This window comes from Poecilia formosa, unplaced genomic scaffold (genome assembly GCF_000485575.1).
Source record: "Poecilia formosa unplaced genomic scaffold, Poecilia_formosa-5.1.2 Scaffold6, whole genome shotgun sequence".
NCBI lineage: Eukaryota > Metazoa > Chordata > Actinopteri > Cyprinodontiformes > Poeciliidae > Poecilia > Poecilia formosa.
The window spans coordinates 492759-507009 of NW_006799945.1; the positions used below are offsets into that span (position 1 = coordinate 492759).

General features: G+C 38.1%; 1 protein-coding gene across 2 annotated transcripts in view; it reads right to left on the reverse strand.

Moving 5' to 3' along the window:
- Positions 1-1890: 1890 nt before the first annotated feature.
- Positions 1891-14251, reverse strand: part of sfswap (splicing factor SWAP) — a 52114-nt gene continuing 39753 nt past the window's right edge. For both annotated transcript variants that reach the window (XM_007565775.2, XM_007565784.2), the window contains exons 16-19: positions 13938-14063; positions 13419-13553; positions 11584-11656; positions 1891-2670 (exon numbers count right to left, since the gene is read on the reverse strand). In XM_007565775.2, the coding sequence (XP_007565837.1) occupies positions 2605-2670; positions 11584-11656; positions 13419-13553; positions 13938-14063 (400 nt within the window). In that variant the 3' untranslated portion in view covers positions 1891-2604. The remainder of the gene's footprint in view (positions 2671-11583; positions 11657-13418; positions 13554-13937; positions 14064-14251) is intronic.

Here is a 14251-nt window from a genome sequence, read left to right on the forward strand (position 1 = left end):
TTCTTTATAATTCAGTCAATAATGCTAATAAATAGCACAGCATGATATAAGTGCTTGGACACAAAATAGTTATTTTCACAGGTATAAAACAAAAAGGTGAGAAGAGGTTGATACATAAAGTAAAACATTTGTTTTTCTTGAGTCGCCCGTCAACATAACTGATTTTGACCACACATCCTTGACATTGATTTTCAGTCTAATTTTTCCCTTATGAGCTGACACATTGTCTAAGGTAATTAAGCTAGAATTACCCAACAGCACTGTACTTCAGTTTTATTGTAATCAGAGTCACAGGCCGTTACTAAAGTAAAGCCACAAGGGTAATGGACTTTTTGTCACGTGCAGGTAAAAGCACTCGCACGTACACATTTAAATGTTTCGCTCACACGCAAAACGCTGTGTGGAATAAAATGAATACCGCATATATAATAGCCGAAATAATACTTGCCCCACAACGAAGAATCAGCTGGGATAGGAAAACTGGCCAGAGTTGATGGAAAGACGGACGACGTTGTTTTTATTGCAAAACAGTAAAAACGAAAATAGAAAGAGAAAAAAAACAGAAGCTTCAAAAGGAACAGACATTCAGGTCTCACTCAAATCGTACAGGAAGAGCTACAAGAGAATAAGTTAAAGGTCTCTGAACATCATGTGTCCACTGCCTTCATGCTTCAGTTGTTCTTGTCAACATTAAGTATTTTAGATCATCAAATTAATTTGAATATAGGATAAAGATAACCTGAGTAAAAAATAATAATCTCATATATATATAGTAAATGGCATCCCTCAGTCTAGAAAGGGTAAAAAAAAAACATTTATAAGACTTTGAGACACCAGCAAACTAAAGTGAGAGCCATTATCCACAAATGGAGAAGACATGAAGCAGTGGTGGACCTTCACAGGACAGGCCAATCAACCAAAATTACTCCAAGTGCACATCAACAATATGACCGGGTGGTCACAATGGCCTCAGTTAAGGTCAGCGTTCAAGTTTAACAATAAGAAACAGACAGAGAGAGAGAGAGAGAGAGAGAGAGAGAGAGAGAGAGAGAGAGCACCAAGGCCAAAACCACAGCTGATCTCACATCAGAACCGAAGAGTGCTTCGTATTGATTCACTTCTTTTTAAATCCAATATTAATACTTGATAATCTGAAAGATGTTGGTGTGGGGAAAAAAAAGTAAAAACAGATTAAATCTATAGGCTTTGCAAACCCTTTTTTACTACATCACTGTTAATGTTTATGTGCAAAAATAGAGATAGTGGACTTCTTGTGAATGCATTCCACTGGAGAAGGTAAGACCGTGACCGACAGCCACAAATAACTACACCTGACCTGTTAATGCATGCTGAATGACTTGGTTTGCAAAAAAAACAAAAACCTACAGATCAGCACCCAAGCATAAAAAGTTAACGAACGAACATTGTTCCATTTACTGATCAGCAAAGTGCTGAAATATTCCTCGTGTAATTATCCTAATTGTGGCTAGTAGCTCATAACAAAGTACCTAACAGGGAGATGTAGCGGATCACAAAACTAAATGGTGGAATTAGTCAGATAATTGCACAACCTACCATTTTTTTGCACAGTTTTCAATTGCATCTCTAATATCTTCCACAGAACAGTTTAAAATCTTAACCACTCAAAACTTTACAGTCTGTTTTAGAACAACATCTTAAATCAAAAGATTTAGCGTTAAAGTCAATTACAGGAATCTTTCCAGGCCTTTACATGTTATTTTCAAACTATGACTCCAGTTATTGCTTTGAAATTTAATTTAAAATCCAAGTCTCAAGATGCTTAAAACACTTTTTATTTTATTTCCTTATCTCTTGTGTAAAGGTTTGACCCATGGCATGTTTAAAAAAAAAAAGATTAAACACCAGACATGATTCATAACTGAGACTTTATTGACTGTTCAGTTTACAAAGTTGCCCTGCGTCAAACTCATTACAGTACAAACCAGGAACAGAAATAGAAGGCCACACCGTACAGCTGAAGGAATGAATAAAAAATTAAAACCACTTCTCCGGTTAGAGGGTGGAATAATGAGAAGAGAGAGGGAAACAGAGAGAGAGAGAGAAAGAGAGAGAGAGAGAGAGAGAGAGAGAGAGAGAGAAGGAAACAGCAGCATTGAAAAGCAGAAATGTGAGAGAGAAATGAAATTATCAAACACAAACCTTCACAGAAGGAGATAATTACACTTGCCATAGCTCCACATAACGCTGCAGAAATGACTGACATCATTTTACGGGTTTATCATAAAACAGAATGCATAACACATGGATCACTTCCACAATTGATTCTCGCTGCACCAAAACATATCAACTGTGTCTTAATCTCCCGGCAAATGAGCCGCCGCCTCCAGTCAGGTGTGAAACTAGACACTTACGGCTCCAGCTTGCTTCATTCTTACGACGCTGCACAGGACGCTCTGCGGCTCAACAGAGTCTGCAGATCAAACATAACTGAAATAATAAATCATAGATAAAGACGTCGCTGATAAACACCGATGAGAGCAAGATGGATCTCCAGGAAATTGGAGAATGACGCTCTCTGACCGACGGAGGCTGCAGTGGGTACAGAATAAAGATCTGCCCTCTTTAGGAAGTGGGAGGCTGGAAGGTCTTGGACGTGGCAAGCATGGCTCGCACTTTGGCCATCAGATCCTGGAAGACAAAAAGCAAAAGGTGCGTTTTTTAAAAAATTGGCCACATTAACTCATGATTCCAGAAGACTTTCAAAGCTGCTAGATTATTTCATACCGTTTCCACAGTTTACAGTTATTTTAATAAGATGCCAGGAAAAACGCAGCATTTACACGTTTTCTCCTGTTGAGTGAAGCATATATGCGACTGCAGGAGAACTCCTTCCTCACCTTTTGATACGCACTGCTAGTCAGCAGGCTGAAAAGCTATTTTCACATAATTAGAAAAAAGCTTAATTTGGCTTTTTGAGAATATTCTGTTACAAAGAGACACAGATGACTGTTCTTATGTTGATGCTGCTTTAAAACTACAGATGGAGAGCTAGAGGTGATGTAGCTTTTTTAGTAACTTATCTCACCACTATGCACCACTTTTTAACGTTTCATGTAATCCTGGCCAGAGAAACAGATTTTGGCCCTTTTTACTGTACTGCCATATAGTCCTGATTATTAAGTCGCACTTCTTTGGTATGGTGTGACTACTCCTGCGACATATATTCAAGTGCAACTCGGAAGTCTTTTTTTTTCCCTGTTCAAGATGCATTTCTTGAACCGATACGTCATACCGTCAGACATGAGACAAGGATTGAACATTCCCATCTGCAGCCGTGAGGAAAACTAATGGTGGGCAGAAAGGAAGACATCCAGAGCTGGAGGAACGAGTCGGGTGCTTAAAGAACGGTGCCACCAAGGTAGGCAGAAGTTACACCTCCTCATCCTGGTAGTTGCCAAGGAGATGAATAAAAAACGACCTTCCAGGAGGGCGTTCTTGGCGTTATCGTTTCATGCAAGGCATGGCCATAAATTGACAATGCGCGCTTCAACGCCGCGTTCTGCTGCACACTTTGCTGGCAGAGTGGAGTCATTTCTGACCTCCCTGATTTAGAGCACAAACATTGGTGCCAGCAGACTTCCAATGACAATTTCCATGAGTTTATTGAAAAGCAGGTAACTGAACACAACTTGTTACCGGGTGATGTCATCAACAGGGTCCCCGTCACATTTGACAATTTCTAAATAAATGTAACTTCCAATGATATTTATATGTTTATTGCCTCCTCATGACGCATTTTTTTTTTCTTTTGACTGATGTGATTTATATCCTTGAGCGACTTGAGGTAAGGAAAATACGGTAAAAAACATAAGAACAAACCAAAAATACAACCCCCGACAGAGCTGAACGGCCTTAGGTCAGAGACGAGGCAGTGTACCGAGGAGAACACCGCCCAGAGGTAAACAGAGCAGCGTATGGCTTCCTGCTATGTTGTGAAGATATCCAGGAGTGTTTCAGCTGCAGTAATTCAAAATACCATGAGGGTTTACACAAAGACGGGGATCAAAGAAGATAATGCCAGAATACACGAGGTAGTGAGCAGGTAATATGTACATGGCGTAACGTTGGAAGAACTCCTGAAATGTGCTGGAGAAACCTGCGCCACACAGCCTGGTGTGTGGAGTTATTAGTCAAAATTTGGTTACGTGTGCTGGCGTGGTCATTTTTTAAGGCAAGGATCAGAACAACCAATTTCGGTAGAAGCTTCACCTGTGGGGACGTCGTTATAATTCTAACTGATTCATTTACGTTTGCTGACCTATGTAAACAAACAGCATGGGGCCACAGTGCTGGCATTTATAGCCTCCTCCTGAACTCTGCTAATTATGAATACAAATCAAATAGAACTGAGCTGAGGATGAACACTGTCCTTCGTCATTTATCTGCTGAACAACAAGACTCACTGAAGAGACTGTAAACAATTAGTGGCTAGCATAGCAGTTGGCAAAATATAGCTTGGGGCACAGAACAGCTACAGCACCGGTTTTCCTCCAGGTCAGATCCCCCGTTCGTCTCATCCAACTTAATGCTCCCTAGGATGAGAGAAAGATTGATTTATACCTGAAAGAATGTTTCAAGTATGTAATTGTGGATGTAATTAAAAATAAATATTATTTAGAAATGCAGAAAAGTCCAAAATTAGTTAAACCCATATCAGATAGAAGATTCAAATCACATTTCATTCAGACGTTTGTTTCTGATAACAGAATGTCTCAAAAGAGAAAACGGGTAAATTGACAGGGAACACAAATCAAACTTTTAATCAAAAAGTTTGATTAAAGAAAAACAATTTTAGTTTTATTTTGGTCTAAGGTAATAATGTGGGAATCTAATACAGACCCCTACCTACTGTGCACTACGTGTTTTAGATTTACTATAGTGGATGCTCTCTAATTTTCTCTACAAGCCCAATTGATCTGCAATCAGAGCCTGAACCAGAGCAACACTCCAGACTGATATGTAAACTAATTACCATCACTTGAAATAACTGACAACAGGGATTACGCTGATGTTGTAACGCTTTTCTGTTGTCTTTGCACTGCATTACAGCTCCTCAATGAATAATTATTCTGTGTATAATTAATCAAATGACTCCCTGAGGCGTGAAAAGGGCTGGTAGTAACGCCACTCCCATAGGGAATCAGCTAAGCAGCTTGCAGTGGCCTTAAGCTCACTGATTTGTTTTTGTTTCGACTTTGCTGGAAACTTGCATGAATAAACGCAGCCGTTAAATTGTGACGGAGGCGTTTCTCAGAAAAGAGCAAAGCAGGGGGTTCTGGCCAAATGCCATTGGCTTGGCTAAAAGGACGTTATAAAAAAGAACCATGTTAGTGTTTTGTTGCTGCACAGTTGAGTCAATCTTGAATCTACCAGGAAAGGTCAAAACACCCACTAAGTTCTTATGAACATGTTTATGCACCTCTGCTAGAATTTACTAAAACAAAAAAACTTTGACTTTTCGAGTAACTGGTGTGTTGAAATGGAAAAAAATAAAATGTAAATTTGAAGGAAAAGCTGCAGTTGTAAGCTGAAGAAATAATAATAAAAAAATAATAATCCAGTGCAGAAATCTGCTGAGAAGTTTAGTTTGAAGACCTTGCTTTTCTTCCCCACTTCTGTTTCAGGTAGACTTTTTTTTAATTCTGCTGACTGGCAGCCAAATGCTTGCACTGCAGAAAAAGAAGTGGTAATTTGCATTGCGTCCCATGAGTGATTCATACACGCATGGACAAAATTCCACCCCTGAACTCTCCTGACAGACGAGACAAATTAACAGCTGTAATCACACGGGGGAAGGAGCTGTCACATCAAATTATTTGAAAGGTCATTCTTTTTTTGGTGCGTCTGAGCAAACACTGACACGGGACACATGATCTCCCCCAAATCGAGCAAATAACTAACCGTAACTCAGCTCTTCTGAACAGTTACTGTCATGGGAAAATGATAAGGCAAAAATAATTGATGTGATATGAAAATAATCTTGCATGTAATAGCCTTCATGCTTCAATTAAAGTAAAGACTTTCATGGATTCCTACACTTCCTAATCTTGTGAAAACAATAAAACCAACAAAGGACGAATGCCCCCCCTTTTTTTTTTAAATGGCGGGTGTTATTTTTATTCCAGGCACATAGTGCTATTTAATAGCACAATCAAGTAACTAGGTTTCATTCAATTGTTCTAAAAATGGTGTAAACATCAAATATGATGAAAACGAAATTTCACTTTGTAATTTAACGCCTTGTAGTTGGACCTCTGTTTCTCTCTCTAAAAAAAACAAACCCAAAACAAGTCTGCTCTTTCCAACACTGTGCCTTCAGGAAATAACCACAACAGCTCTCCTTTAACAACTACGTTTTTACCAGTGTTGCACTGAGAAGTAGCTTGTATAAGTTAACAATATAACATGGTATAAAGCTCAAAAGTCCATTTTACATGATGCTGTCCCTTTAAAAGCCAGAGCTGTAACTGAAACATTTGCCTGTTATGAGCTGAACTGTTTATGAAATGTGCTAAACAGGCAAAACCCAAATCCTGTGTTGGTTATTCACATTTCTTACATTATTTTAGTTTTAGTTTGGGTTTTGATATGCTGAATTTTTGTAGTCTTGTATGTCATGCTTTAAAAGTCCTCATTAGTCTTTCTACAATCTAATTCCTGTCATACATTCTTTGAGTACTGGCTAACTTATTAGGTTTACCAGTCAAACAGTTTTAGCACAAGTAGTAAATCAGACAACGACGTGGAGAACACAACTTGTGGAAGGTTAAACTAAACATGAGGATGTGGAGAAAAAAAAAAAGGTGAGTTAAGTAACTGAAAACGGCATGGTTGTACAAGATGAGGGATAAGATTTGTTTTTTTCATGAAAAGAAATGTTGACATGGATGATTATAAATCGCTTTAACATCAATGTCTTTAATGCAAATAAACAAATACATAGACTTTATTGTGGTAATTTATGACCCGATTGTGAGACGAGGCTGAACACATAAGCATTTTGCACTGGGAAGGACTCGCTACCATCAAGGGTCGATAATAACCAGGTTGTCCCTCAACAAAGGTCGTCTTTACAGTTGAACTTGTGCCTCCAACATTTAGAGCTGATCAAAGCATCTTTCTGTTCCACAGACGGAAAGGTTCAACATGATAAAGCAGAGATAAATTTGAAGTGACAGAGCAAGGGTGGAATGTGTTGCTGCACATTGCAAAGTAAAACACACAACAAAGATAAACGGCAAGCGAAAAACAGGATGTTTACAGTAAGGATGCGACACGTTAGGGAAAGATCTGTAATATTAATGAATGAATCACAACTGGGGCGAGTAACACCATATCTAATTAATCATTGGTGTTCGTTTTAATATAAAAAGGACAACTGGTCAGTCAAGACATTACTAACTCAGAGTGTATTTTGTACATTCACAATGGTAAGTACTGCATATACGAGTAAACTTCAGGGAGAGACTTTAAATAAAATGCTGCAGTACAGTATGGCTAGAAAACAAACATTAGGAAGGCTGGTTTAAGATTTGTAGCATCACGCTCCCTATCAAAAATCTGAATTTGTTTTATCAGTCAAAACTAATCTGAACGACTTAAAATCCACTATATGATCTACTAATTCTTTACTCCTCTTTGGAGAACACAAAGATTAACCTCTATGGCTCTGGGTCTGTTGAAAAGTCTTTTAAGTGAATGTGATTCCCAGCTTTAGTGAATGTTCAATATTTTTAAAGAAATCTGGTCTGGGTCTTTTTCTTTCAGTTGTTCAAAACTGGAAAAAATAAAAAATAAATAAATAAAATAAAATGAAATTTGACCAGAAAATTCAATCATGAATAAAAGATTAATTAAAGAGTTTAACTCTGAAACCTGTATTTGTTACATTTCAGTTATATTTTTGGCATTATCATCACATTAGACGGGGTGCTGCTGAAGAACTGCGGCGCTTACACTTAATTAGACAAACCGGGACTAAATTATTTCAGACTTATTACATCTCATTTAAAACAGATTTGTTAAACTAGAATATAGGTCTACTTGAACTGCTGTAGAGTAGAAGAAAATGATGTGCTGGATCTGGTATTGAACACAGTAAAAAACTAAGTGGTTAGGGTTTTTGATAATGTGCTAAGCAGCATTAGAGGTATGCTAAAAGTATAGAAATAACCTAGCAAAAATATGGGAAAAAAAAAAACGAGGGCGGAGGCCATTACACAGATAAGCTGAAACCTTCGCAAAACATCACAAATGGGATATACGTAGTGAGTGGTTTAGTTTCAAAGCATTCTAGCAGCATGTCCATGAACAAGCTAATGTTTTTAGTGAGTAGGAATGAAGGCAGAGAAAGAAGTTGTGAGAGACAATGAGTACACAGAAGAAATTAGGTTTCGTCTTGAGTGGGGAAACAAAAAGAAAAATGTGTAGTTTTATCTGTTTTGTGTTTATTGCCTAAACTGTAGAGAGACAGACTGAAGCTCCTTCTCTCCCACGGGAGCAGTGGCGAATAGGAGTGCGAGTGCTGAATAGAGTTTAAGTAGCACCAGTGTTTACTGAATAACACTGTTGACCTTCATTACATCAAGTGTCAAAGCGTCTAATTCTGGTCTACGCTGGGGTGTCTCTGTTGTTTTCCCAGGAACAAGTATCTCTTCATCACATTTTTATCTGCGGTACTCATTTAGTAAGCAAATGTTTACAGCAATAACCTGCAAACCTGGTCTTTAAGCCCAAATTATGAATGCAAATACATTAATATGCATATGATTGGCATGAATAAATCCTTTTAAAAGCATCTCCACAAAGACACACTATGAAACTATGTACATAAACACAAGTTTCCAGATTTCGTTTTTGGTATTTAGACCACGTTTGATGTCAGGCTGGGGAAAACAAGAATGAAAGAATCAGAATGTCAGCCAGACGTCGCCTTAGATGTAATAAAAAATGCCATTCACACATTTATTTCCTGGGTTTTACTTTAAGACTGCTCCAGGTGTTTATGAGTCAACAAATGCTACAGTATCAAGAAGACTAAAACAAAACACTATTTTTACATTAAGCAAAAAAGATATTAGCAAGAAATTAAAAACTATTGAATTTTCCTGTCACGTTCACTGGTGTATTGAAAAATGTGTGTAATGTAGGTCTAAACAGGGAGGAATGAAGGAGATTTTTGGCGTAACAAGTACACATGTCATGCTTTTCAAGTATGAGTTGCTTGTGTTTGGAGTAGTGCATGTCTACTGAACTCAAATATGTAGATTTAACAATATTCAGCTGCATCACGACAGGTTCTATTACTCTTGCTGTGAAATTGTCATCTTGTCTTCTTATTTTTCCATACTTAGGAATCAACCAACTGTCTGAATGTAAAAAAAAAAAAATAAATCTAAGCTCTACGAATGGCCCAAAACAAAAAGATTAGTCAAATTTGTCAGGCTGAGGAAAAAAAATGCGATTCAAACTCAACATCCATTTATTTCATCCCACCTCGTCATACAACGTTACATGACATAAATATGTCCCGTTTTTCTGCCTCCTCTCAGAATGTGATGTCTGTCTGGAGATAAATCTGCATTAGCATACTGGCAGGTAGCCTGTCACCGTTTGAGTGAGGGAAGAAAAATAAATGGGTAGGACTTTTTTTTTGTTGCTGCCATTTCTGAGGTTATAAGCAGCACACACTTTAACAGCAGCGTTCAAAGATAGTTTGAGTTTGCCAAATAAGCATTCTCACATAAAATCTGTTTGTAGCTGGCAGGCAAGAAAGTGAAGACTTAGAGCAGTCCTGAGGGCATTTCCAAAATGGTTATGGGGGAAACCACAAAGTGTGTGGGAGAATTTTTCACAAGTCTAAATAAAAGTCACCGGATCCTCAAATTGAACTACAGCAGCTCATTTTTCCTCTTTTCAGTGTTGGCAAGAAAACACCTTAAGATCTTGTGATAGGTTAGAAAGAATTCATACTCAAATAGTTTTAAAACAGCAGGTTTTGGTTTGATCGGAGGATCCAATTCCAAGGCCTGGACAGACAGTGAAGCTGTCTTCTACGGGAAGTTTTACACTGCTGTGTTTTTAAACCTGGTCTTCAAGGCACACTGCCCTCCATGAAGTTTCTCAGAGTTAATCTGGTTTAATCAGTGGTAATAATGTCATATGTTCATAAGAGCCTAAAATGCCTGTATGCAGGCTATAATGGGACAATACTAACATCTTTAGGAAAACTGAATAAGTCAGATTTCATCATCATGTCTAATTGTTTGCAATAATTTATCAACAGGCTGCATAGAGGAATAAATGAATACGCAATAGATACACATGTGTTCTGTAAGATTTCCTAATGGACACAGATGGAAATGAGTTGGGAGAAAATAGCACCATGAGTGTGGAAAATACAGAGGAGATTTGAGCAAAGTAATTTTAAGAAAGAAGGAAAAAACAGAATGTAAACAATGTGTTTGACTGGGTTTTGTGTCCAAGATGGGATGCAGCGTTTAATGTTGGCTGAGGGTTTACATAATGATTCTCTGCAGTTAATTTAGACATTTTTATCTTAATGAACATGGCTCCATTAAAACTTTTTTTATTTTATTTTTTTGCACATAAAATTTTAGCTAGGACACAGGTTTATACAAGTATACGACAATGTCTGAATTGGAAAACAAATTTATGGAAACAGAAATAAAAAATTTGCAACTTAGCAAAGGTGTTTCACAACCCTTAAAAATTATTGCATCTTGGCTAAATACTCACAGGTTCTCATTAAAACAGTTCAGCAAACTACCGTAGTCAAAATAGACTAAAGTTCTTATGTTTCAGCCCCTGGATCTGCACACAGTGATCCTCTAGATAGTTGAAAACTCAAAAGCATGGAAGTAACTAGACTCTTGGCCCTGGCTTTTCCATGAAAAGCATTTCAACCTTCAGTCCAAACTTCAAGGAAAGACAAATGACTACACTGCACAGTGTTATCAGCTTCCTTATAGCAGGATGATAACCTTGTTTCAAAACGCAAACTCGTCACAGAGAAAATAGACGGTATTTTGTTAAAACACTCATGAATGGCAAACACCAGTATAACTAGAAGATAAACTGCTGTAACTGTTTCTACATGCTGCTGTAAACGTAATAAAGCATAAAACTGTGCAAATCTTTTTGAATGCTTCTTGGATCCTTTTTTTTTTTTTACATTGTGATCTCGTTTTTTTAACCAAAAATGACCTTAATGTTCCAAAGAGATCACTCACAAGCAAGTGAGCACACCCAGCCACTCTGCAAGATGAATCCAAAGATAACAACAAAATGTCTTCCAGAATTATTCTGTAGGTTCCGAAGGACATGTTGATGTAACAACAAAAAAAAGAATAGCACTCCCCAAAACAAAAGCTATAAAAACTGAATGTTAAAGTGCACAGCACTTAGCATTTTTTTTCCTTTTTTATATGACGGAAACAAAGAACTCTACTCAGTGCACTTATTAGGTAGGCCGTAAAGTTCAGAATGGGATACGTCTGAGATAAAAGCAAAGAACAATACCTGAGTTATTTTGGACTGCACAGAGGACACTATGGATGAAGACACTGCTTTGTCTTTCTCCTGAGAACAACCCCTGAATAGAACAGAGAGAAGAAATAAAGAGAGAGAAAAAAAAATCAATTGTGTTACCAGAAGCGAACATGCAACATTCATGATATTTTCTGAAATGCTTAACTTGGACAGGCATCAAGCATTGTACTAGTAGGGGGAAAAAAAGAGCAAAAGAAAAGGAAAGGAGAAGATGACGGCATTTGACCTGTAAAAATACAAATATCCATCCAGAGGCCAAACTACATGGCTAAAAACAGCCGAAAGTAAAATCGGGCAAACAGTGCCAAAACTGCAAGCTTTAACTTTACCATCATGGTTCTGTTCAAAGCTTTTTTTTTTACATTTTCTCTACAGCCCAAACGCTTCATAATTCAGCATGGTATTTTTAAAATAGGGTAGCAACTTGCACATCAAGCTGATTGAACACAGCAGGTGAAACTGCAGAACAGACAGTGACTGATGCTGTGGGGTTTTAGAATTGGGTCCAAACTGACGAAAGTCAGTTCCATCTATTCAGTCATTTGGTGAGTTGTCTGCAAAGACAAAGTAAAAATTTGATGACCAAATAAAAGAATGATGAAACAGGTAAAAAGTCCAATCTTGTCTTCAATTCACATGAAACTGAAAGCTATTTCTTTTTAATGGCAGACCAATCCTTTAAAAATTAACTAAAAGCATTATTGTTACTTAAAGTAAACATCTTGAGCTGAGACAACAGAAATGACCTCAATATTACTTTAGTTTTAATAGATCAACATAGAAGAAAACAACACCTTTTAAAAACAACTGCAGTCTGTTTTGCTAGTTTCAATGAACAGTTTGCATTAGCATAAAAAGAGCCTTTATGTTATTGAAATAAAAATAAACAAAACAAAAAAAACAAACAAGAAAAGCTCTGCAGAGGCAGGTCACTAGGTTGGGAATGCCTCTGGCCTGGGATCCCATGCATTAACAACTGTTCGTTTGTGCTGGCAGCAGTTTCCAGAGTGCAATCAGTTATTCAGTAGGCGTTAATCATGTCAGGGCCTGGTGCAGTGCAGTTGTTCATACTTGAGATTCTCTCTCCCGTGTCTGCCGCTGTGATATATACAGACCCTTGGTCCGACAGAAAGCAGAAAGTCAACTCTTAGATCCTTTATACTTAAGGTTTTGTCGATGCCTCCTCCTTCAAATAGCTTTTTTTTTTCCAGTTTTGTTCAGTCCCAGTCCAAGGATGTTACTCTCATGTTACAACCCTAACAGTTTGGATGGTGCAATGGAAAACATCCTCAATAATACACTGGCTTCTGCTCTTCAATTGAACCTCCTCATGTGGCTGGTCGGAACTGCTGATTGGCAGTCTCAAGGGCACACAAGTATGGACAAATTGCTGTACCACCTCGGAATATATTTTTCAGTGCACCATTCTGCTGCTCTGGTTTCTTCTCTTTTATGGGAGATAGTGTTTTCTAGGGTTTTTGCTCATCTTATATCCAAACTTCTCCTTTATTAGTGGTCATGGTGTGGGCTGAGGTTTAAATTTTATGGATTAAAACACTCACATCTTCAAAGCAAACTTCCAGGAAACACTTTGTTACCAAGTCTTAGCAAAATATTCTCTTCTACTATGTCTTGGTCTACGACATTAAATATTAATAAAATACATTGAAGTTTGGGGTGGTAAGCATGGAAAAACATGAACAATTTAAAGGCATATAAATCATTTTGTGAGGCACTGCTGTGGCACATATGGGGCAAATCCTCTAAAAGTTCAGGTGGATTACTAAAAGTTGGGAAAGAATAACCTTGAGTGGCTGAGGCTGGACGCAGGGCTCACAGACTCCGACAAAACTCTGGGTGAAGAATACGGAGAGACAGAGGATCCTGCTGTTTGCACCTGCCCTGACAAAGATAAGTTTCTTTTTTGTTCCGAAGGGGACCTGGAAGAAATTGGCAGAAAGACAACATTAACCTAACAGTTTGTACCAGAATGCGTGACCGTGTTTATCGCAGCTTCGAATAATGGACATTTTGAGATGAAGAGCAAAACACTGGCAAGCCACCCTCAAAGACATGAGTTTCTCAAAGCACAGACCATAGTATGACAAATTACACCATTGCTCAAGGAAACAATACGTCCTATTACTTTAAGATGAACATAAATGCTAAAATGGGGAAAAAGAAGAGGATAATTCACATCAGACATGGCAGCATCAATGACCTTGTCTACTTTGACAGTTGAAATGAGAAATACTCGAGAAATCTCCAGCACAGTGACTCTTGCTCTCTCAGGACAAAATGGCAGCAACTGGAGTTAAAGCTACCTGGATCTTGAATGTGCCCTGGGCAAGTTGGACCGGCTGCTGGGATGATAACGATCTCTCTCCTCACGTCTCTTTTCAGGCGAGGGGGCCCTCCTGTCCCTCCTCCCAGGGGAACGCGAACGAGATCTGGCAATAAGAACGGACAATGAAAACATACGATGGGCCAGAGTCAAAACGTAAAGAGAGAGGGAAAAAAAATAAATAAAAAAATAAAAAAATATATATATATTAGAGGTGTGCCGAACGATCGGTCACCGATCATAATCGGGCCGATTTTCGTGAAAAAGTGCATGATCGGTGATCGGCGATCATTG